This window comes from Nematostella vectensis, chromosome 14, assembly GCF_932526225.1.
Source record: "Nematostella vectensis chromosome 14, jaNemVect1.1, whole genome shotgun sequence".
Taxonomy (NCBI): Eukaryota; Metazoa; Cnidaria; class Anthozoa; order Actiniaria; family Edwardsiidae; genus Nematostella; species Nematostella vectensis.
In genome coordinates, this window is record NC_064047.1 from 2953855 (window position 1) to 2977899 (window position 24045).

The 24045-nt window shown below is 41.1% G+C and overlaps 4 protein-coding genes and 1 long non-coding RNA gene across 14 annotated transcripts in view; 2 read left to right on the top strand and 3 right to left on the bottom strand.

Annotated features, from left to right (window-relative positions):
- Nucleotides 1-34: 34 nt before the first annotated feature.
- Nucleotides 35-2515, top strand: LOC116612421. The gene is made up of 2 exons (XR_004293902.2): nucleotides 35-1287; nucleotides 1737-2515. It is a non-coding gene; the product is annotated as an uncharacterized LOC116612421 (long non-coding RNA).
- Nucleotides 2516-3134: 619 nt separating this feature from the next.
- LOC5504750 (uncharacterized protein KIAA0895-like) lies at nucleotides 3135-8762 on the bottom strand. The gene is made up of 4 exons (XM_001625585.3): nucleotides 8037-8762; nucleotides 5683-5851; nucleotides 4971-5138; nucleotides 3135-3744 (listed from the first exon to the last, which is right to left on the bottom strand). Exons 1-4 carry the CDS (start codon nucleotides 8622-8624, stop codon nucleotides 3341-3343), a joined length of 1329 nt encoding a protein of 442 aa, XP_001625635.2. The 5' UTR covers nucleotides 8625-8762; the 3' UTR covers nucleotides 3135-3340.
- A 379-nt stretch (nucleotides 8763-9141) lies between these two features.
- On the bottom strand, nucleotides 9142-15084 carry LOC5504764 (nucleoporin Nup43). Its single transcript, XM_032373098.2, has 7 exons — nucleotides 14916-15084; nucleotides 13807-13935; nucleotides 13315-13392; nucleotides 12300-12468; nucleotides 11951-12086; nucleotides 10915-11066; nucleotides 9142-10210 (listed from the first exon to the last, which is right to left on the bottom strand). Exons 1-7 carry the CDS (start codon nucleotides 15042-15044, stop codon nucleotides 9873-9875), a joined length of 1131 nt encoding a protein of 376 aa, XP_032228989.1. The 5' UTR covers nucleotides 15045-15084; the 3' UTR covers nucleotides 9142-9872.
- LOC5504756 (probable U3 small nucleolar RNA-associated protein 11) lies at nucleotides 13857-21712 on the top strand. Of its 2 annotated transcripts, XM_032373100.2 has the most exons (9): nucleotides 13857-13995; nucleotides 15389-15457; nucleotides 15763-15824; nucleotides 16715-16817; nucleotides 17775-17885; nucleotides 18187-18283; nucleotides 20277-20407; nucleotides 20724-20834; nucleotides 21220-21712. In XM_032373100.2, exons 2-9 carry the CDS (start codon nucleotides 15398-15400, stop codon nucleotides 21301-21303), a joined length of 759 nt encoding a protein of 252 aa, XP_032228991.1. In that variant the 5' UTR covers nucleotides 13857-13995; nucleotides 15389-15397; the 3' UTR covers nucleotides 21304-21712. The 2 variants fall into 2 exon arrangements, with proteins under 2 accessions (XP_032228991.1, XP_001625648.1); XM_001625598.3 differs by lacking the exon at nucleotides 13857-13995 and having other exon boundaries at nucleotides 15306-15457.
- Nucleotides 21655-24045, bottom strand: part of LOC5504762 — a 32783-nt gene continuing 30392 nt past the window's right edge. For all 9 annotated transcript variants that reach the window (XM_032373096.2, XM_032373092.2, XM_032373093.2 and 6 more), the window contains 2 exons: nucleotides 22654-23894; nucleotides 21655-21995 (listed from right to left, as the gene is read on the bottom strand). In XM_032373096.2, coding sequence (XP_032228987.1) covers nucleotides 21780-21995; nucleotides 22654-23894 — 1457 coding nt within the window. In that variant the 3' untranslated portion in view covers nucleotides 21655-21779. The remainder of the gene's footprint in view (nucleotides 21996-22653; nucleotides 23895-24045) is intronic.

A 24045-nucleotide genomic window follows, 5' to 3' on the forward strand; every position in this document is an offset into this window, starting at 1 on the left:
GTTTTCTGCCGTCGTCGTCCACGTTGCCGTCGTCGTTGCTTAAGGTCCCTAATGACGATACACTCTTTAAGAACTTTTTTTTAAAAACGGGTTGGTTTTGTTTGTGTGATGTGTTCTGAAATGCAGAATCGAATTGTGTTTATATAATACACCCTTTAATATTATTGCTATTCATCATTTGTGTAAGTCTCTTCCTAATAATTCATTGGGTATTTAACTGATATACACTAAAACTTAAGAACATTTTCAGCATTAAATTGCTCCAAAAGTTAGAACGGCCTATCCTCAACTGAAAATTAGACGTTCTTATAAAAGACGTCTTATAAAAGACGTGTCTAGATCTATGTTTTATGAGAAACTGGCTCGGAAAGTTTTGTGTTTTAAAACGCACCACACCACAGGCTTACCATCCTAATGTTGCTATTGGCAAGCACCGATATAGTTCACAGAACGGGATCTCAGATTTTTACCTTCTTTCTATAACACAAACATTTCTGAAATTTGTTCTCTGAACTTTTGCGGCTTGCCAATAACAACAGAAGGATGGTCAAGCCGTGACCATACCGCTATCACACCTAAAGGTTTTGTGTCGGGATGGGATGGGTAATTGCACTTTAAAATGGGCGTGGTTGCACGCAGATTGTCTGAGATAGAAAGGGGTTCCTATTTATTTGCAGGGGGCACGGTGACCAGGTGTGTTTACGAGGCTTTCTTAAAAGCAATTTGATACAGCATGTGTTTCTACCAGCCAACACATAACAGCATATTACGTTACAAAACAAAAACACCGGGTTAGAGTAAACTTTAAATGCTTGTCTTCAAAGGTTAGAAACAAAAATAATTATCGTCCTTTAATGGACCTCAACAAGAAGTGAATGTGTTGTGTGGCAAAATATGTTAGGGATATTGAAAAAAGAAATATATATTTCACGGTAAAAAAAACATAGTACTTGACATAGTGTGATGTTTCTTAAAAGTGCATTATCACACAATCTACTTATCTGATTTCCCAGGAAGAATAAATCTTTGATTGTCAATGAAACCCGCTATAAAGCACGTCGTGTCAAGGATAGCGCACAAGTCGTCATGGGACGTACAAGGAGTAAAAAAGAACGTGAGGAAAATGCACGGAATGAGAGGATTAGAATTCAAAATATTGCAAAAGCATTTGTGCTGCTGAAATTTGTGATTGGAGTTCCCCAAGATACCCCACAGATTCAAACCCTGAGAGAGGCGAGGCAAAAAATACAAGAACTCAAAGACAAGCTGCAAAATGGAGACAACGAGGTAAACGACAAACTATTTTTGCCAGTTTGTTTTTAACTCGATGCACCATACTAAACCATTTGATATCTCTGCGCCACTATGGCCTCAGAGCATTAGACGTCTCTGCATCAGCATCGGTTGCATGTGGGGACAGGCTTTTCATTGCTATAAGCAGAAGTGACGCTCGATGCTATGGGATCAGGTAAACGGTCGTACTAAACAAAGAGACGTCCTTTCTTAATTACAAGAACTCCCCCTCTATGAGGTTAACAATTCTCACCAGCAAAGGGGCTTCGTGGGGGAGTTCAGGGTCATAAAATAACCTCTCCAATTATGGCTTTTCAAATTTGTACTTCTATATGTCTCAGAGAAATTCCATCCCTTACTCCCGTACGTAAGGGTAAAAAAAATTCGATGATATCAACTCCTTGGGGTATCTATATTTTACGAGGGTTTTCTCTCGTTTACAGCGGATGGAAGACGACATCACATGCCCGAAAGACAAGCTGCACCATCATTGACGAGACCCGGGGTAGTGGCTCTTTAAAAATTGCCCCCATAGCGGGAATAACCCACTACTTAAACCTGCAGTGAATCACAGCATAGATCTGATGAGAGCCAGGGTAGTTTGAACTTGTTGTTTATTTAAGTCTACATAGTATTTTGGAATCACCTAGCAAGTCAACCAAAAGAAACCCCGAAAAAGCTTCAATTGAAGTTGTTACATTTGTGTGAACAAGTACTCCAGTCCTTTGTGCTGTGACAAAAATCAACAAGTAGCTTGTTGAGGAGGATTTTCACAAGTAATGTGCGTTATCACGAGTCGAGTGTTTGTAGCGAGATACTGACAATGAAAGACTGGATGTCAATCAACGCTTTGAATCCAACAAAACCCTGGCGTTCGATTCCGTTCAGTGACGACAGGCTAAGATTTCTGCCTGGATAAACCGACCATAATAAGCAAATAAGAATGAGAAAATACAAGAGGAAACGCTGACAAGAACTTCCCCAAGGATTGCACAATGCAGAACCATCGAGGCTCACTTAGAAAAACAAACAAAAAGCAATCTCAGCAAATCTACAAACTTTACCAAACTCGAAGAGTCGTCTCTATTTGTATTCTTTTCTTTAATTCTCCCAAAGTGTAATCGTTTCCGTTCTGATGCGGGATGTACTAAAGTTGAATTTGGGCGGAAATTGAACATTACTTTGTAATCCGAGGTTCCGTTTATAAATCTGTTGAAAGTTATGATAACCCGATCAGTGAAGGTCACGACGATTGAGTAAATAGACCTCCGAGATGCAGACATCTCGACGGCGCCACGGGGCCCCTGTGGAAATAGCCTGTGGCGTGGAAATAGCCGGTGGCGGGGAAAGACGCCCAGCGAAACAATCCCCAGTAGAAACAGAGTCATACGAAGGGCGCCGTTTGCGACGCGCTCTGTGTTTAACACGGTTAGCTTAGGACAAACGGCGCGGCTAAAACACATTTAAGAGAGGGTTTTGTGGTCTTAATGAATGAAGCCTGAAAAAACAATGTTCCTTAAGCCCTTTTGCTTGCTTCGTGCTCGCTCGACTAAGTCTCGTTTTCTTTATATGCGCCACAGGAAACTCAATACCCCGATAAAATTATTCTACAAAAAGGGAGCCGGTGTTCAGTTCCATACAGTGCCATAAATTGCATAAAGAATGATGGGACAAAAATATGAGCGTACTGAAGAAGAGCGCGCGCAAAGGGTGATGGGTGAAATGTGTTGGAAAAGAGCGCGCGTGAAAGGGTGATAGAAAAAATTGTTGAAGGAAAGCGTACGCAAGGGTGATGGGTAGATAACGTGAGAAAGAACTTGGAAAACAATACAATAAAAGGCTGATTGGAAAATAATTTTATTAAATCAACACAATGCGAATAATTAACATTCCACACCCAGTAATTACTACTTTTCATTAATAAATAATTGTTCACTCATTTATATATTAAAAGTAATTTTCACTCTGTCACCAACTCTTAAATAATCTTCGAAAATATCCTGCAGTGCAGTTATTTTATATACAAGTTTCTAATCAAACTATCTAATCAGTCAATGAAAGCCTCTTTCCTAAGCAACAAGGGCTTGTTGCTCCTGCGGCTCAACAACGGAGGGCGTGGAGTCAGCGGTAACGTTCTAGCACGCATGGGCGAGCTGAGAGCCCTGACGTTGCCTCGACACCGTGAGTTTCCCCGCACATTGCGTCTCCTGTGTCTCGATGACGGCAGTCTACAGGACAGCGGTCTCTTGACCCGTTGTATGAGTCCGTTAAGGATAGCCATCTCATTGAGTGAGTGAGTGTACGCCGCCATGTCTTTTAGGAACAAGGGAAGTTTGATGCATTCTTGCCGGGCGATGCGTCGCACACGCGGTAACTCGTCAACGCAGATTTTACCGGCGTAAAGAAGCTTGAAGTCGATTTCATCCGCTTGGCGAAGGATCTGAATGGCACCTGAAAAGCATATGTGGATTAGATGTATTCGGCCAATTTTCGTAGGATATGGCAACAAGGATTTAATAATTTATCCCAAAAATATGTTTATTATTCATTTTTAGTCTATAGTTGAATATATCGAACACAGCTTTTATGAAAAACGATGTAAATTACTACCGTGTATAAATAAAAAAGGACTATCGATAAATATATTTGAAGTGCTACTTCGAAGGGAGAAGAGTCAGCGGTAACGTTGAGAACCTACGGTAATCTTGTCGTAAAGCGGAGCAATAGGGGTGGGTGGGTGCGTGCGTGGGTGGGTGCGTGCGTGCGTGGGTGTGTGGCTAATGCACGGTGCGCCCCATGGTTGGGACGGACTGGAAAGCACAAGAGAAAGAAATCACTCTCACTTGGGATACCAAGCCCGAGTCGCGAGATCAACTCAGAGAAAAGTCCCCAAGTCAGAGCCAGGACTAGAACCTTGTACACAGAGGTGAGAGGCCAGCGCGCTAACACGCTAAGCCACCCGTGCTTCCAGATACAGACTCTGGACGAATTATTCTATTAGGACCTCAGAGGTCCTGCCCCTCGGCAAGGTTCGTGACATGTTAGTACAATTATCGTAGGCTCTCTTTACCTTCAAAGTAGCATTGGTCCTGCCACTCGGGCAAGGTTCGTGACATGTTCGTATAATTATCGTAGGCTCTCCTTACTTTCGAAGTAGCACTGGCCTTGCCCCTCGGGCAAGGTTCGTGACATGTTTGTATAATTATCGTAGGCTCTCCTTACCTTCGAAGTAGCACTGGTCTTGCCCCTCGGGCAAGGTTCGTGACATGTTCGTAGGATGATCGTGAGATCTCCTTACCTTCGAAGTAGCACTGGTCCTGCCCCTCGGGCAAGGTTCGTGACATGTTTGTATAATTATCGTAGGCTCTCCTTACCTTCGAAGTAGCACTGGTCTTGCCCCTCGGGCAAGGTTCGTGACATGTTCGTAGGATGATCGTGAGATCTCCTTACCTTCGAAGTAGCACTGGCCTTGCCCCTCGGGCAAGGTTCGTGACATGTTTGTATAATTATCGTAGGCTCTCCTTCCTTCGAAGTAGCACTGGTCCTGCCCCTCGGGCAAGGTTCGTGACATGTTCGTAGGATGATCGTGAGATCTCCTTACCTTCGAAGTAGCACTGGTCTTGCCCCTCGGGCAAGGTTCGTGACATGTTCGTAGGATGATCGTGAGATCTCCTTACCTTCGAAGTAGCACTGATCCTGGCCGCTGCCCCCGTGGTGGTTGCAGTCCGGAAGAATCCTTTTCACTCGCGTAACTTGTTTCCATCGTTGATCCATGTCGAAGATGTACGTTCCCAAGTGATCAAATAGCTCCTTGAAAGTCATCTGCTCTGACATGCACGCCGTGTCTAGAAACACCAAAAACAAACACGCTACGCATTTGGTAGCCTGCGAACCATTTCCGGCTGCACACAGGCTACGAATTTGGATGAAATAAGAGAATGATTCGGCCAAGTATGTTGTTTACGATGATGATGCTAGTAATGATGATGACGAGGTGATGGTGATGAAGATAATGCAGGTAATAATGATGATGCAGATGTTGGTGATGATAAAGAAGATAGCGATGATGACGGTAATGTTTGTGATGATGATGACGACGACGATGATGTTGATGATTGAACAGGTGATGATAATGATGATGCTGGTAATAGCGATGGTCTGGAAGATTGGAGTTTGTCTGTAGCTGTCTTCTAACTTTTTTCCAAGTGTTTGCTTGTTAAATCTGGGTTAAAAAGTACGAAACTTGTTGCAAGAAGACGGCTAACACCGACCAGCCAAGCCTCGTGTGCTCAAATTCCACAGGGCCTCCAAATATCAGGAAGGCGGCCAAAAACACAGCCAATGTTCATCATTATCATCATATCCACCACGAAGAGATTATATACTTACAGTATAAGAGAGCAGGCATGAAAAGCAACTTGACTTGGCTTTGGAGTAGTGTATTAATCGCCGCCAGTCCCTCCTCGCACACAAGACCACACAGGGATCTACTAGAACGCAGCCCGAATTTCTGTCTATTGGAAAACCAGGGCTGGAGACCATCATTTGCGGATCGCATCTGATATCCGTAGAGTCAAGGATTTATATGGTGCTGATCGGGCACTTTAGAACAGGAGAGTTTAGCTTGTCGCCGACCGTATAAAAATATGTAATGTTTAATTAAGGTTGGGCCGCTCTTATTTTTTTAGCATTTCAAGGCTGGAAAATGTTATTAATGGTGTTCTTATATTATCAAGTTTTGTTTCGCATATGTTATGATGATTAATACCCTAAGTACCAGAGCCTCGAGACTCCTCTCCAGTAATGCTCAGCCAAAATGCCGCGATGATTAAACATTTTGGTTGAGCGTCACTGGACGAGAGAAGTCTGGAGGCTCTGATACCCAGGGTAGATGATCAAAGGATTAGTGTAATTACCTTATTACACTTTACGCGTCACTCGCGAATTTCGCGATTTTAAAAAATTCGAGAAAAAATTAAGTGTCGCGAAAATTAGGATGAACGAAGATTAAGTGAGTACACAATAACCCTTTGGAGGAATATGGCCCGTTAAATAAGCTTTATGGAAACACCTTGTCTACTGAGTCATCTAATGTACATATAGTACGGTGAGTTGGACTTGTTAGGAAACTAAATTTAGCCCACGCATCTTTTTGTTACAAATTGTTCCAGTTTTGATGATTACAGCACATTTTAATTCCACTTGCTTTGCTTGATTTTATTATCCCAAAATCGCGAAATCGCGAAAATAAAATGATCTGGTTGTTACTAAAATAGGAAAATCGCGAAAATAAAGTGTCGCGAAATATCGCCATCTCAAAATCGAGGGAAATGGTATAATTGTGAAATATACACCAGCTAGTGTATGTGAGATTATAATACGAATGAATTATTACGAAATGAATTATTACGGGATGAATTATTACGGGATGCGAACGCACCCCCCCCCCCCCCCCCCACAACGGCCGAAAGTCCACTTTTGGTTCTCAATAGACGTGCTATTTGTAGACAAACTGAAAATCATAAGGTAGATCACTCTGGTATGTAGCCAAATCCGACAACGTCCCGTGAAGATACTGCAAAGGCATAAAAAAATATCTTTTTGTTCTTTCAGAGGTGGTTAGATTTTTATCAGAGAAATGCCTCCCTCCCCCTTCCCCCCGGAAAAATTAGGTCCACTTTTTCGGATTTCGCATCCCCCCCTCCCCCCCCCCAAGAAAAATCCTGGGTACGGGCCGGGACTCGAATAACACAGAAGCGCGAGGGAAGTAGAGGCAAGAAAATGCGAAGTAAGCGCGAGGTTATAATACCAATGAATTATTACAAACAGAATGACACAAATGATAAATACAGTAGTATTAACAATCGCTTTTATGAAAACGATTTGATGACGAATCACTAATACAATTCTCGCCATGTTTTTATCTGGTGAAATCTCAAGCTGGTCGCGCTTATAAAAAAGATCCTCATAAAAAAAAACTTTAAGGCTAAAAACTGTAAAGATGAAGGTGAATTAAAAAAGTAACGAAACTCTTTTGAAGATAAAATTTTAATAAACTTTATTCTGGTGCAAATTTAGAATTCAAATTAATTTGGATAATATCCAGGTCATTTCCCAGTCGCCAAGTGAGACTATTGTTACACTCAGACAACCCCCGGGAAGAAAAACTTGGTAGCTGCTAGCCAACACAGCCGCTTCTACTTTTTGGCTCAAGTGTAAGAAAGCCTCCATCACCCCATTTCACTTTTAAATGGTTATTTTGGCATTTTATCGCCTAAATGGTGTTTCAACGTTGACTGAAAACAAAAACAAAAACCCTAAGGGTCCGTTGGTGTAAAATCACGATGGATTAGAGCCCCCAAAATTGAATAGAATAAAAACATCATCAGCCGCTTCTAGAACTATGGCAACCGGATATCAGCAGCGCGAGAGGATCGCATCGCTTGATAAGGTCAAGTTCCAAATGACTACAGAGTTACACTCACGCAAACGGCTAAACTTGCGTTTTAATAAAAAGCGAGATAAAGAACAAGTCCTTCTATACTGGGTATCCTGTAGTTTGCAAGGTGTTTTATTTTACGTAAACAACGAGGACTTTTAATTAGAATGCGTGAATTACTATTGTTTAAGTTTAAAAGGGTAATATGCTGATTATAACTTTACGAGACGTCAATTCTGACATGAAAAAAAAATACTAACACAAATCAATAAAGCTACGTGATTAAAACCACGTAAAAGGATACAAAATGAGTACCGATCTCGTGGTCGGCGAGCGACTGGATTCCATGCGTTCGTAGGAAGGTATTCTCTTTATTGCCTTTGAGAATCAGCGTGAATTTACGCGCCTCGGGCCGGTTAAATCGTACGTTGGGACCTTGCCATAGAAGTCTTCCGCTTCCGTGGACATCATTTGCCCAGATTATATTCAGTTGTCCATCTAATCCGTGAGACTTTATGTAGTTCATCATAAATTCCGTCGCTTCTGATCGATCCAATTTCTTTCCAAAAGCCGCGTCCAAGAAATTATCCCCGCTTCCAAAGTGCTGTCGGACGCGTTCAAGAATCAATTTTGCCTCAGGAAGAAACTCAAACCGTATATCCGTCTTCTTCTTCTTGGGATAAGTATCAATTGGCCGGCTAAACTGGAATTTGGGGGTCTTTCCAAAGCGTAGAAATTTATCTTTTTCTTCTTGTAGGTTCAGTATGTGCAGGGTCGGCCGGTGTTTTGATGGGGTTTCCCGTAGAACCTTGATGGAGGTTTTTCTCATCGGGTCGAACACGTAGCGAAAAGTTTTTGACTCTTCATCATTACTCTCCATGGTGGAGCTCATTAAAGGCCTAGTCTTCAAACCAGGCGAAGTCTTAATAGTAATTTAGCCCATGGTTAAAAAATCCACATCCCAGCAGAAGAAATTTGGCTGATTTCCCCAAACAGCTGAGCGTGGATACGGAAACTGCTGAACGCGCGCGTAAAGGTCCGTTACCATAGCAACGTACAATCTCTTTGTCACGCAAATGTAACATAATCCCTTTATAACCAATTAGCGTTCTTTTGGACGGATCAATTAATTTGGGATTAGGGAAAATCAAATTAGAGTCACAGTGAATATGAAATGGCCATTGTCCTTTATTTCTGAGGCTGCGACGGAACTTCGACATTGAGAAGACGAATGCCAACGAAAAGGCGGGAGGCGTTGCTGTTCGGCCTTTTATTTGAAGCCTCGGAGCGACAAGTTTTTTGCTTACACGGTTGACGTCGCGGCGTGTTTTTAATCTCATAATCTAGTATTTGCGTTTTTGTGGGGTTTGGAATAAATAGACGGGAATAAGAGCAATAACAACACTTAATTTAGATTTGTATGATCTTTGTTTGTGTACCTGTAAAAGTTTATATGGTTCCTAGAGAAGAATCTGAAAAACACTTATTTCAGAAAGGTTTTCAACGCGAAACGGCGAATGGCAATTGCCAAATGGCAGTTCTACGACCGAAAAAGTTTTTATGGGTGGTTTATTATTTGTAAAAATAAAGGTGATAAATAAACTCAAGCGATGTCAGAACCATATATTAATTATTATTAAATGGATAGTCGTATGTTTTATTTATATCTTACCGAATTTTGGAACAAATATGGGTCCTTTGGGTCGTAGAACTGCCACTTGTCAATAGCCATTTGCACTGACGTTTTTTTGAAAAAGGTGTATATGTATTAATGCATATGGCGCGTTTTGACTTTTGTAGTTATCATAAATGGCTGCGAAGCAATGCATTATGGTTTAAGCCAATATATGTTAAAGCCGCATTGTCACCAGTTTACTTCCGGTCGGTTCCGTAACAATCTTCCGATGATTTCTGATGGAAAACGAAAAATATTTCAAAATTGTAAAAGCAGTATGTGTATTGAAAGTTTCTTTGAGGCTGTAACAGATAATTTAGAGCGGATGGCCAGTTAAATAGGGCGGATTCATTTGTCTATTGTCGGTTGAGGTTTCCGTCGGCCCTCCGGAAGTAAACTGGTGACATGCCGCTATAAGGGGTGGAAGGGATGCAGTTTTGCTAGTATCATTTTCTATCTAATTTCCTACCTGATGACCATGTCATATATAACAAAAATAGCCTCACAATCACTACCACACAGAAGATGCCGGGACTCAATATCCAAACAGTTGATTGACAGTCTGTTATCCGCAAGCAGTGAATATGTTTCCATCCTGTGTTTAGTAGCGTCCACTGATAGCCATGGACTGACGGAGGTGTCAGCTGCACTGGTGAGGTTAAGGGTGTTGCTGGTGATACCATGAAGGGTGGAGTGACCCGAGGGTGCACTCATTGACGTCCCGTCCCACTGCCATACAGACCCATCCTCAGAACAGGTGAACAGGTGATCGGCTTTTTGCGGATGGAACTTAACTTCCCACACTGAGGGAAAAAAAGTGGGAAACGGTCATATATTTTTTGTTCATGCCTTGCTGTGACACACACACACAAAAAAACGATGATGATGATGATGATGATGATGCTGGTAATGATGATGACGAGGTGATGGTGGTGAAGATAATGCAGGTGATAATGATGGCGATGATAATAAAGATAGTGATGAGGACGGTAATGTTTCTGATGATGATGATGACAATGATGATGACTACAACGACGACAATGATGATATTGCTTATGACGACGATTTTTTTGGGGGAGGGACTTGCTGTGGCACGCCCCCAAAAAGGTTTTTTTTTTGTTCAATACAACAAAATGTTTTCTTATGTTACAATATAGTTTTGGGGAGCACATGCACATGCCACAGAGGGGAACCTATACAGGGAGGGGAGCCGATACAGGGGAGGGCGGCATATGACAGGAGAGAAGAGGGTGGGAATCAGGGGTGGCCCAGTGTGTTAGTGCGTCAGCAGACATGGATAACACCTTTCTGTTTTTCAGCCCTGAACTTGACTTGTTGAACTTATGTGAGCTCACTAGAAGCTTGTGTTCAGTTCCAAGATGAGACAGTTCATAATAGGATTTTACATGTGAAGTGCTTAGAAGCTGGTAGAAGCGCTATATAAATGCTATCATTTTTTTTTTACAGAGAAGGGGAGGGGGCCTATCTGGGAGAGGGGAGCATATACCTTCTGCACTGTGACCCTCCAGCAGGGTGACCGGGTACTGCTCTTGACGCATGTCCCAGATGCTCAGGACGCCATCCTGTCCGCCAGCTGCCAGCAAGTGTGGTTGTGTTGGGTGTTTGTCTACACACAACAGAGGCACTCGATCACCAGATCTGTAAATCAAAACAAAGTGGGAGCCTCAAAAAAGATTTCAATGGCAACAAAGACAGGCCCTCAACAGCTTTTATTGGAAATATTATGAAATGAGAAAAATGTTCAGAGCATTTATTGCTTGTTTGCGAGAAGGAAGAGCATTGCAAGCATAGTTACTAGTAACCTTTAAAGTTCTTTCACCAAAAAAATTATAATAATTTTATGGGATATTGTTCCCTGCTAGCAGAGGCCTCTTTTTTCTGTATTTTGCTGGGCTGGCATTCGCGAGGAAAAGAGACCTCTGCCATGGATCGAAACTATTTTCGTTGCGCATGCGTGAGCGATTCTAAGCGACCACATGACGTGGCAAAACCAGATAGAATAGAAGAGCAAACTCAGCAAAGACGAGTTTGTCTTGTTTGTGGAATAAATTTCAAGACATCTGTATGGTGAGTTTTTTTTAATGTATTAAATATCGCACAGTTGGACTCAAAGCAAAGGTTACAAAACTTTTTGGTAAACTTAGATCAGCTAATTCCAGAAGAATAAGCAAAAGCTGTAAATGGTAGATTGACTCGTTAGTCAAAAGAGAGAAAATTCTGAATGAAGACAAGGCTTTGTACGGCTTCTTTTATAATTTGCCGCGTGTTATTTCTACGGAGGACACGGTTTAAAATGTGGGCTTATTATCCCACAGCGGATATATGCTTCAAGTAGGCACTAGTCATTGTTGGCTCAAATAGTGGCCAGTAATTAATGAACGGAGCATGCGCTCGTGGACGGCGGTTTGATCAAGCGAATTTGCAACCCATGGCAGAGGTCTCTTTTCCTCGCAAACGCCAGCCCAGCGAAATACAGAGAAAAGAGGCCTCTGCTAGCAGGGAAGGGATACTGCTTTACTTACAGAAGCATGGTTCTTGATGGTTTGTTGTTGCGGTTTCTCAGGTCCCACATCTTGACCTGCCCGCTGAATGTGACACCAACAACCTCAGACGTGGTGGTAAAGGTGATGTCATTGATCGAGGTGCTATCTGCCGAATCTTTAAAAACCAAATCTTTGAATCAAACCCTGAGAGCAACAGTCAGGGCTGGCCCTTGCAAATGTCAGAACATTGGACAACTTAGATGTTAAAATAGAATGATTATGCATCCTATCGCTAAAATAGTAAAGTAAAAACTGAGATTTGTGCAACTGCAGAGTTCCTCCTTTAATGCAGAAACTTGGACATTAAGATATTATGAACCAAACCTACCATAAAATCTTATTGGGTTCTGATTTCCAGTTTTTAGTACATTCAACCTCCCGTCCTCGCCTGCTGTGATTATATCTGAGGAGGTCTGGCTTGTGGCTACACTAGTACAGGGACAGGACTGGTCCAAGTGGAAATGCATGCGTTCCCATACCTGCTCTATATAAATCACCTAAAAAGTTTTAAAAATGTAATGATTATTTCTTTTTATTTTAAGTGGGAATCAAAAAAGATAATCAAAATACAATAACACAAACCCATAGCCAGAATGTAGTACCCATTTAGCACACCATTTTCTCATAGGTAAAGTAGAGATTACCCAAGCTTCCATGCTACTTTTTAGCGAGAAAGTGCATTGAGTATAAAATAGGGAAAATCTCAGAAACAGGGCTCCTGGAATTACGCTCTTGTGCGGAAGCGCGTAGTTTGGCTTTCTCCACATAACCCCGCGTAATTTAGCTAAATTTTGAAAGACATAACATTTAAGTGCACAGCTGATGTGTTCTTTTAGGGTTCTTACCCTATATATTCTTCGTAAGAGTGCGGTATTTCGAACTGTATTTGGAAAACAAATAAAATGACTAGGCATTCTTTGCTAAACTGCGAACACCTAGGACTTTTTTAATTGGCTGGTGGCTAGGAGCCAATGAAAACTCGCCTAAGATATTTTTGCGCAAAAAATAAACCTTTTTCAAGTTATTTCGTGCTTACCTTCGGTACAAAATGTAGTTTGGGCATATCAAGTGATATTCCGTGTAATTTAGCGCGTAATTCAGTAAAGAATCCCACAAAATTTCGATTTTTAAAGAAAAATGTTTTGCAAAATCCCATGTAATTTAGCGCATAATGATTGATTTAGCACGAAATTTAGCACGTAATTTAGCAAAGAATCCCGCGTAATTTTGAGTTTTTTTCCGCATAATTCCAGAAGCCCTGCAGAAAGTCTTCTCACGTCAATATTTCAAAATGAATAGAATTTCCAATAATCATGTCTATTTCTTTGTTTTGTCTTCCTTACCTTTCTTTTTGTGTTATATTGATAGAGACTGACATTCCCAGATGAAGATGCAACTACAACACTTTCTGGGCCAACATACTGCAAGTAAAATTAGATCTGTTGTTTTTATATCTATTTTGAAATGTAATGTATGGAGTTTACTTATTTCTGATTCTCTTTTTTATACAGCATTTTCATTTTTAAAGGTAATTATAAAGAATAATATAATTATTACGCTAATTTATTTCCTGCTCTTTTTCAGAAAAAATTGAATTGCACTAAAATAAAAACTGCAGCAAATATGAAAAAAAAGGCAAAAGGGGAAGAGGTGTTCAATGCAAGAAAAAACCTATAAAAACACATTTCCATTTAACAAGGGATGCATATATTATATTATGTTGATGATAACAAACTGTGATGTTCCTAAAAGTCACTTGAGTTCTATGTCTTTTTTATAAAGATTCAATAATTGACACCTACATTTGCTCTGTACTGCAATGGTACTGTAAATACCTGAATATCAGTTACATCCCCAATATGTTCTGTGTCAGCCACAAGAATCGGCTCATTAGGCGTGGTTCCTGTCACTGCGCCTGGCTCTGCAGGGATGTCCTCTATTTGCCACACAGATAACCTGTTCCTCTGAGGAAAAGGAAATAACATCAAACTTCAGCTTACAGCAGAAATGCTTTTATCAGCTTGGTGAGAGGGTAACTGTTGTTTTTACTTAAGCTGTGCCCTTTTTATGTATTTTTTGTTTGAGACATATTGGTACAGTTTAGCAGATTTTCTAGAACGACCTAAGGGGAAGCAGATTTTCTAAAGGCCGAATTAGACAACACGAATAAGTCATATGCGGGATGTCTACAACATGTCATATTAGATCTTCTAGAAGACCCTAGGGGTAGCAATTAGGGCAAACTTTATATTGTAAGGGATAGGACAAGAATTGTGACATTTGAGGGGAGGAGACCCCTAGGCACCATGCCCCCTCCCCCTGAAAACAAGCTGTATCCTGTGTTTGAAAACTGCAATCAGGATTTTAACTACAGTACCGGTAACAAGTATCATAACCTTCATCGCAAGTGTCAAGTCCCAATTAAAAACGTGACACGCGATAATCAAAACTCACACTTTTAATGAGGCAATCAAGACTATAGCCACTTGCACTCGTAGAAATCGAGCCGCTTGCAAATTTAGTGAGTGCCTATGTTTAAGGATGATGACTCAAATATGAAATCGATTAATCTGCACTAGTGGCTCCTGAAAATGTAAATTGGAAAAACGCTGCAGTAGTTATTTAAGAAAATATGGAAAAAAATACTAGAAAATATCTTGCAGAATAAGGGAGGGGGTTGTACATTGCTCCACCAACATGACTTAAGTAAGCTTATCAAAGACATGCAAACAAAACGGAAATATTCATACGAACTAGTTTCATATCATCGAATGATGAACTATTCAAGTGAATGAGAGAAAGAGCATGTATAAGAAGTGCAGTACCAAAAAGTGCAGCTATTTAACTTAAGTATTAATGTACGTATTTTTTGGAATTAGAACTTTGTGTAGAAGAAGGTCTAAAATAATCATAGTTGCATCAATCTTAAAATACCAGAACGTACGTGATCGTCCCATCCACCGGTAGTGAATGTATCTGACGGTTCTAGAGAACCTTGTCTTGCTGAAGCCCAGCGAGCCTTAGATATCTTATGTCCGACATATTTCGCTACTATCTCTCCTCCGGCCGCCATCTTGGATTCGATCCTTCCCGCGCAAGGGTAGCTAGTACCCAGGTAAAACGGTCAAGACCAAAACAGGCTAACCACCAATACAATAAATAGTTATCTTATTCCAGTTTTTCAATAGTTTTCAAATTTTGATATCATAATAGTTCTTATCAAATATCATCTGAGACCGAGATATAAAGAAACCTTCAAAGGAGACTCATCATTGAGAAAGATATGGACCCGAAATAACACCGAATTTGAAGTAAGCGCGAGGGAATGGGACTGGTAGTGTTGATCGCGGGCTCATTTCTAGTTCCATGTGAGTTTGTAAGATTTGTTTTGTTGAAGAATTTTAGGTTTGTTTTCAGAATTTGAAGATGTCTGCGTTCGCCAAAGCAAAGAAATCTTATCAGAAGAACCACAAAGAACGTGGACAGGTAATAAGATTCACCATCAAAGTAATGATCTCTACGTAAAACCTTTTAAAGTCGTGTTTGATAAACGTTTAATAACATGAAGTAAACTTACAGTAATACGAACAGGAAACATAAGTTAAGTAACTTACTTACTTACTTACTGTTTTATTGTGGCCAGAAACATATACCATATGATAACATCTGATAGAAGTGAATGCCGTAGCTAAAAGATATAAGAGATTAAATTACAATCGGTGCTTTTTTGTAATTTCTTTTTCTAGTTGGTTTATTTTGTCTGATATCTTCTCTCCTTTTGACTTAAACAGTTGAAAAACAGACATCACTTGGGTTTGCTGGAAAAACACAAGGACTATGTATTGCGAGCCAGGTAGGTGGATCAGATGCTTGGCATGGTGCTCTCTTAGCACTGCAAGTTTCATGGGCTGGAGGCTCATAATGATCACACAGACAAAACTCTCCTTAAGACTACACACGGTTGATTGTTATTTCTGCTCTACCGTAGGGGTCTCATGCTATTTTATTAAGAGCAAGTGTTTATGTTAAGAACAGTGTATAAATAGGCGTAAATCCTATAACTTCCAATAAGCGCCCCCCATTTTTTAATAAGCGCCCCCTTTGGATTTGTGCTCCCTGTCAGTCACAATTTAAATTAAAATAAGCGCCCCCTGCAATTAAAGTCCCCTCCCCCTATTGTTACTGATAAACTAAGCATTTGAGTTTGTTCTTGTTAAATTCCTTACTATTCAAAGATAGCCTACCTGTAGGCTTTGATAGTTTTTCCGGCACAAAAACCCCGAAAACATGAAGTTCGCATAAAGTGTCAATTTATCTGTCACATGTTATATTAGTGGCGTCGAACGAAAAAGGTGAGACATCCTGTAGGCATTCTTTTTCCTCTCTCCCCATCCTCCTGCCACATGCATTTTTTCTCTCCCTCCCCCTGCGGAGCTCATTATCCAAGATGGCGGCCGGGTTATGCGAACTCCATGTTTTGGGGGTTTTAGTGGCACAAACTATCAAAGCCTACAGATAGGGTAATTCAAAGAATTAGCTAATATTTCCTTTAGATTTTTAATACTTGATATACAGATAAAGATACATGAAAATTGTCCATATAGAGCTTGTCTGAATTTTGGAATAAGCTTTGAATTAGTAATTTCAAGCTCTGTTCTAATCTCGATCTATGTGGGGTTAAATTGTCATTCAATTTGTTCTATCAAAGGTTTTTTTTTTGTTGATGTGTTTGGTTTTCTACAGAGATTATCACAAGAAGAAGGAAAAGCTAAAAAATCTTAGAGAGAAAGCTCTCAACAAGAATCCAGATGAGTTTTACTTTAAGATGATCAGCACTAAAACAAAGGTACTTACAGTAGAACATCATTCAGCCTGCCCCCATCTCACATCCACACATGTTTCTGGAACATCATTCAGCCTGCCCCCCTCACATCCACACATGTTTCTGGAACATCATTCAGCCTGCCCCCATCTCACATCCACACATGTTTCTGGAACATCATTCAGCCTGCCCCCATCTCACATCCATACATGTTTCTGGAACGTCATTCAGCCTGCCCCCATCTCACATCCACACATGTTTCTGGAACATCATTCAGCCTGCCCCCACCACACATCCACACATGTTTCTGTTTAAAACTGATTCCACCTTTAATTAGCTTGTGCTACCTGCGGAGCAGTTTTTATTTATTGTAAAATCAATGATTTATTCTTTTATTTATTGTGGAATGAGCTGATACGTGTATAATAAAAGATAAAAGATTAAAAGATGATTTGTTTTTAACCCAAAAAAATTCCCTAGTGGCTTTGTCATGGTATCCCTGTGGTACCATTAATTAGTATAATCACATGTACCAGGGTCCGCCATCTTGAATGCTACAAAAAAGCTAGAAGCTCTATTAAAAGGTTGAGTTACAGAACCAAAACAGGCTTAAGCTCTTTTATATCTTGATTTATCATTTTTGCATAAAAAAAGATAATCAAGACAAAGCCACTTTCTCTTTTAGGGAGGATCATTATCTGCTTATTATTAACTGAAATAGTGTACTTATATATGCACTGTTCCAGTTGCAATAACCTGGATAACATGTTTTTGTTTTACTCACCTTAATAGCTTGCATAAGCCCCTCCCAAATTAACACCTCACCTGAATGTGTTGCTCTTTATAGACACCAATGTCACGGGGACTGTATGTGTGAAGGGAAGAAATGATAACAAAATAAGGGCCCAGTTTTTTGTTCAATTATTTGCAGTATAAACATAGTGTCTTGCATCAAATTATTTTTTTTTCATTTTTCTTGAGGATGGTGTACATCATGTTAAACAAGGCAAGCAGCACACCGCTGACCAGCTCAAGCTAATGAAGGCTCAGGATCTCAATTATGTCAACTCAAAGAAGACAGCTGAAGCCAAGGTACTGGAGTTATTTGATTACTGTACAATACTACAGTTAGTTACTAGAAATAATAATAGATCTCTCAGAGTTTCAAATGTTTTCAAAGAAATTGAGTTCCTGTGGTCTTTTCCATATAATTTTAAAAAAAATGGGGCGGCATAACCCTTTATAGGCATAACTGCATTGCGTAGGTGTGTAACAAGGAATATACAACTGATTTTGCTGCTACTGTATGCACACAATTTTTGTTTGGTTTTTATCTGTCAATGCTCATGGTTTTAGAGTGCCTGTAATTTAAACTTATTCCTTTTTTTGTCAGAAAATTGAAAGACTACAAGCCAGCCTACATCTTCTGGAGTCCTCGGACGGTGGCCCTCCAAACCAACATATTGTGTTTGTGGACAATAAAAAAGAAGGTACATACACAAGAGGAGGTCTTCATTATGTAGTGCTTCCATGAGTACTAGTACAAAGTTTTAAGAAAGTTAGCCAATAAGCATGACGTGAGAATCACAATTTGATAGTTAGGGACTAGAAGGATTAGGTACTCAAGCATTTCTTTGTCTTTGATTGGCTAGTGAAATTCTTGTCACTCACAAACAAAAAGTTTCTCACATCCTCATTGGTTTACTTCGCAAAGCTGTCACTGTAGCCATGGTAACATGCATCTCACTGTAAGGTCATTGGCTTACTTCACAAAGCTGTCCCTGTAGCCATGGTAACATGCATCTCACTGTAAGGTCATTGGCTTACTTCACAAAGCTGTCACTGTAGCCATGGTAACATGCATCTCACTGTAAGGTCATTGGTTTACTTCACAAAGCTGTCACTGTAGCCATGGTAACATGCATCTCACTGTAAGGTGATTGGCTTACTTCACAAAGCTGTCACTGTAGCCATGGTAACATGCATCTCACTGTAAGGTCATTGGCTTACCTTACAAAGCTGTCACTGTAGCCATGGTAACATGCATCTCACTGTAAGGTCATTGGCTTACTTCGCAAAGCTGTCCCTGTAGCCATGGTAACATGCATCTCACTGTAAGGTCATTGGCTTACTTCACAAAGCTGTCACTGTAGCCATGGTAACATGCATCTCACTGTAAGGTCATTGGCTTACTTCACAAAGCTGTCAATGTAGCCATGGTAGCATACATCTCACTGTAAGGTCATTGGCTTACTTCACAAAGCTGTCACTGTAGCCATGGTAGCCTGCATCTCACTGTAAGGTCATTCATTGGCTTACTTCACAAAGCTGTCACTGTAGCCATGGTGACATGCATCTCACTGTAAGGTCATTGGCTTACTTCACAAAGCTGTCAATGTAGCCATGGTAGCATACATCTCACTGTATGGTCATTGGCTTACTTCACAAAGCTGTCACTGTAGCCATGGTAGCATGCATCTCACTGTAAGGTCATTGGCTTACTTCACAAAGCTGTCACTGTAGCCATGGTAACATGCATCTCACTGTAAGGTCATTGGCTTACTTCACAAAGCTGTCAATGTAGCCATGGTAGCATGCATCTCACTGTAAGGTCATTGGCTTACTTCACAAAGCTGTCACTGTAGCCATGGTAGCATACATCTCACTGTAAGGTCATTGGCTTACTTCACAAAGCTGTCACTGTAGACATGGTAGCATACATCTCACTGTAAGGTCATTGGCTTACTTCACAAAGCTGTCACTGTAGCCATGGTAGCCTGCATCTCACTGTAAGGTCATTGGCTTACTTCACAAAGCTGTCACTGTAGCCATGGTAACATGCATCTCACTGTATGGTCATTGGCTTACTTCACAAAGCTGTCACTGTAGCCATGGTAACATGCATCTCACTGTAAGGTCATTGGCTTACTTCACAAAGCTGTCACTGTAGCCATGGTAACATGCATCTCACTGTATGGTCATTGGCTTACTTCACAAAGCTGTCACTGTAGCCATGGTAGCATGCATCTCACTGTATGGTCATTGGCTTACTTCACAAAGCTGTCACTGTAGCCATGGTAACATGCATCTCACTGTAAGGTCATTGGCTTACTTCACAAAGCTGTCACTGTAGCCATGGTAACATGCATCTCACTGTATGGTCCTTTTCTTTGTGAGGGATTTTAAAAACCAGCAAAAAAAACTCCTTTTTCTCATCTTTCGACTTGAACCAGTGACATTTAAAAAACTCAAAAGAACTTGGACCTGCATCCGCAGTATTTCTTTTTGCAATAAAAGACCCTTTGAACGGTCACAGTTTTTTAAGCAATGGAGCTCTTTGAAAGTTAAAAGAATACTCAAAGTCATTGCATTCTTATCTTTTAGTACACTTTATATTGGCTCCATGGAGCATTTTTTTTACTCAATCTAATTTGTTAGCACTAGAAAAATCCAACCTTGTTCTGTAAATTTTTCTTTTTGCAGCCAAGGCATTTGACCCTGCCACTCATTTTGGCACCCTACCAGAGCTAATGAACAGGACTTACAATAGACCAAGCATAGACACACTCAAAACGAGTCAGGTTACAGCCCCTGTCGATGAACAGTCTCTTAAGGTACACAGACCTAAGTTATGGTTTCCAACGACAACAGAATGTATGCCCTGCTAAATATGGCACCAGTACTGTAGTACAATTAGTGTTAAGAAAAGTGACCAAACTGATGAACCCAGAAATGCTCAACCCCTTGATCCTGCCCCTTCCCCTAACCAACAAATCAAATACATGATTTTCACCTCAAATAGCCAGTTTTGGATCTTATATCTGGCTTTTAGCAGTTATTGAACTGTGCCAAGGATAACAGGAGTTGCAATCAGATGAGAGGCATTTGTTTCCTGGTGCCAGAGTCTTTATTGTTTTTTTTAATCTTTAGAAAATTGAGAGACAAAGGAATCGTCAGTATGAGGAACTCAAGCAAAGGATAGAGAGAAAAGAGAAGATGCAGACCCTTACGGAGAAACTGCAACTTGAAAAGCATCTGATGGTAGGTATTCTATTATTAGTTAACATAAATATTTTTGTAAAAGATTAATTGGTAAATGAATTTCCCTAAATATTAATCAAGAAATACACTGTATGACAGCTTTTGCCCAATGCTTGATGCTTCTTTTAAATATGTCGAAATATAACAAAATTCACATAAGTTCATTTGAACTGCCCCCCTCCCTCACACTTTTACAGAAATCTCCACTACTCCCCCTTTATAGTATATGACCCATTAAAAAACTGTGCTTTATAATTATAAAGAATTGAGCCCACAACATTTGATACAATGATAAGATGAACTGAGCTCAGTGGAACTACGGTATACTTTTAGACTTCTGAAGTGCCAAATCTACTATTACTATTTGCCTGCTACTTATCTTTAGGGTAAAGGCCCCAGAGTAAAAGTCAAGGATGCAACCGATGACCAGCCAGCAGTCTACAGATGGAAGAAGAAGCGCAGAAAGTAGAACTGCTATAGTTATATGGAATGTATTTATCTCTCATGTGTACTGAATGTCACATGGTTTGACAAGGGGTACCATAAGGGAATAAAAAGCTTTGGAAGCTTACTCTGTAAGAGAAGCAAATAAGTCTGTTCCTGGCTTTAGCCGGTAGTAGGGGGAGTGGGGAAATGCCTTCTAGTGCTGGGAGACCATATGGAAGAGAATATTCTCTCCCTACCCAGAAAACATAGGAATGTTTGAATCCTTTCTAATGGATGGACAAACAGACAGACATCTCAACCATTCTACTTTTTTATCTGTCTAGTAAATACTTAGACTACAGTATATCAGGGTCTGCCCGTGGCTGTATTAACACATTTTTGCACCCTTTTTTATTTCTTGTAGACAACATAAAATAAAGAACAGAAATGTGCTCCCAGTATTACATTTGTTGTGCCTATCTGGCGCGTAAACAATCAAAAATCGATATCCATGTACATTCATCCCCAGACTTCCACCGGCCATGGGGTCGCGCGATGATAGCTTTTCTCTCGCTTGTGTTTATCGCCGACGGGCTTCCTGTTTGCTTCAGTGGCGCGCGAAGCGAAGGTGGCGGTGCGAGCACGGCTTCTGACGCGGGGTCGCTCTGCTTTGTTGACGTCAAGACGCGCGAAAAACTTATCCATTTTGGCGCGAGTTTCCTTTTCGTGTTGGTCCTGGATTAAAGTATTTTCAATGTTAAACTCGCATCACACATTACCGCGTAGGTTTTTATCATTGGATACCCGACAAGGAAAATCAAACAAATGACGCGTGAAACTGCAGGCTAGAGAAGACGCGTTATAATTATAGACATGTGACAACGTGACCGATAACACATGACGCATTAATAACAAGTAACACCAGAGACTGACAAATGAACCAATACATATTAGTATACGGTCACCACCAACACCTGCAGCTTCATGATTGACACTATGGCCATATCACGTTACCTAAGAAAGGGAGATCGCTTGTACCAATGGTTGACAAGTTAAACCAGACAACCCTGCGCTCACTTCAAGACACCCCATACATACGCAACGTTACACAGCCAATAGGCGACTGGCACTGTGTCACGTGATTTTTTTGGTGTCAAACTTGCATGCTTCCCAGCTTTTAGTGGCAAAATAGCAACAACAAAAAGCTATTCAGCTTACGGATCCGACAAACCGTTTTTATGTAGCTCTCTGAAGGTGCAGCCATTTCTGTGTTTTTGGCGTGATTTTCCACTCAAAATGTCACGTGATCGCTTAGTGCGAGTCGCCTATTGTCACGTAACAAGAGACCATGGTCTCTTGCACGTAAACACTACACGCTCATCACGTGACATACCTTGACGTCTTGCTGGAAAGCAGTTCCTTTCACCATCATACTTGTGACAGGGTGAGTGTCCGGTTTGTCTGGGGCTGGTCGTCTCCTGCTGCCCCCGTCAGATTTTCTTTTCTCTTCTTTTTTAGCATCTCTTTTTGGCATTTGAGCTAGCACGGGCTGTACAGTAGAAAGTTTCAGGCGTGCTCTGCTGTTTATCGACCGCTGACCGTGCCTTGATATGCTTCGCAGGTTCCGTTTATGGCTGCCATGAACTGTCTTGTTGGACTCACCATGTGAACCCTGGGTGTTACCAGTCCCATCAGAGTCAATTGCGCTTCTACCATTGCACACAAAATGTGAATGGATCTCGGATTCAGCATCATGAGGAGAGTGTCTCGATTTCCTCGCCTCTAGAGATTCCCACGATGCCGTCTTTTCATAAGGAGTATTGACCCTTGCAATCACCTCTGGGGGTAGCTCCTCCGTACTCAGAAACACATCAATATCGTACGTTTTAATATATTCCGCACTAGAATACCCCTTCTCAACAGCCGAATTAAGCCGTGTGTCAAGAAGATGTGCGTGGGGCCTGGGTTCTAACTGAGCCTCACTCGCATGGTGCATATGCTGACTTGATTTTTCCTGTCTTTTGATCCGCCTCGAAGGTGATCTCCAGAAAATCTTTTTCTCGTCGTTCGAGCTTGTGATAATCCCGTGTATCTTTGGGTCGGGCTTATTTATGAATGATTCCCCAATGTCATCGGTTATCCCTCTATGCAGACCACCATTCATGAGCTCAAATTTCGTTATGGACTCCGTTGAGGTCCCTTGACGACAAAGTAATCTCTCATCCGCACAAGACAACGATTTACTCTTCTTCAGGTTATTGAAACCAATCTCTCCGACGGCGTCACTAAGCTTCAAAAAATCTTCCACGGAGCCTCCCGACGAGGTGTCCGCACTTCGGATATCTTTCGGTACAAACACTTCGTAGTTTTCCAACAGCACTTGAAGCCTGTCAAGTTTATTGTCGCTCGACCTTTTGCTACCTGCCATTGTAGCTTCGATGACGTTTTTGATGACGTCACAATGATGAATGCTTTCTATTGGTGCAGACCCTGTATGTCCTTGGCTTTTAGTGTGCATGCTCCGGGAAGGTGCTGAGCCCGCGCGCATGATAGCAATCAGGTCGGACACTGTTGTTGGCTCGTTTTCCGATGTCGCTTGCTTCTTTTTGTGTTTTGCGACTGACTTGTGAGCAGCTAGATGCGGAGAAATGATAATGCTTTAAAAAGTTATTTGTGAAACAGCTCCTCCCCCCCCCCCATCATTGTCACGCAGGAGTCCCGTTACTCAGGAATGGAAGGGGCTGTTGGTGCCTAGCCCCTCCCTACACATTGGACTCCCGGTACT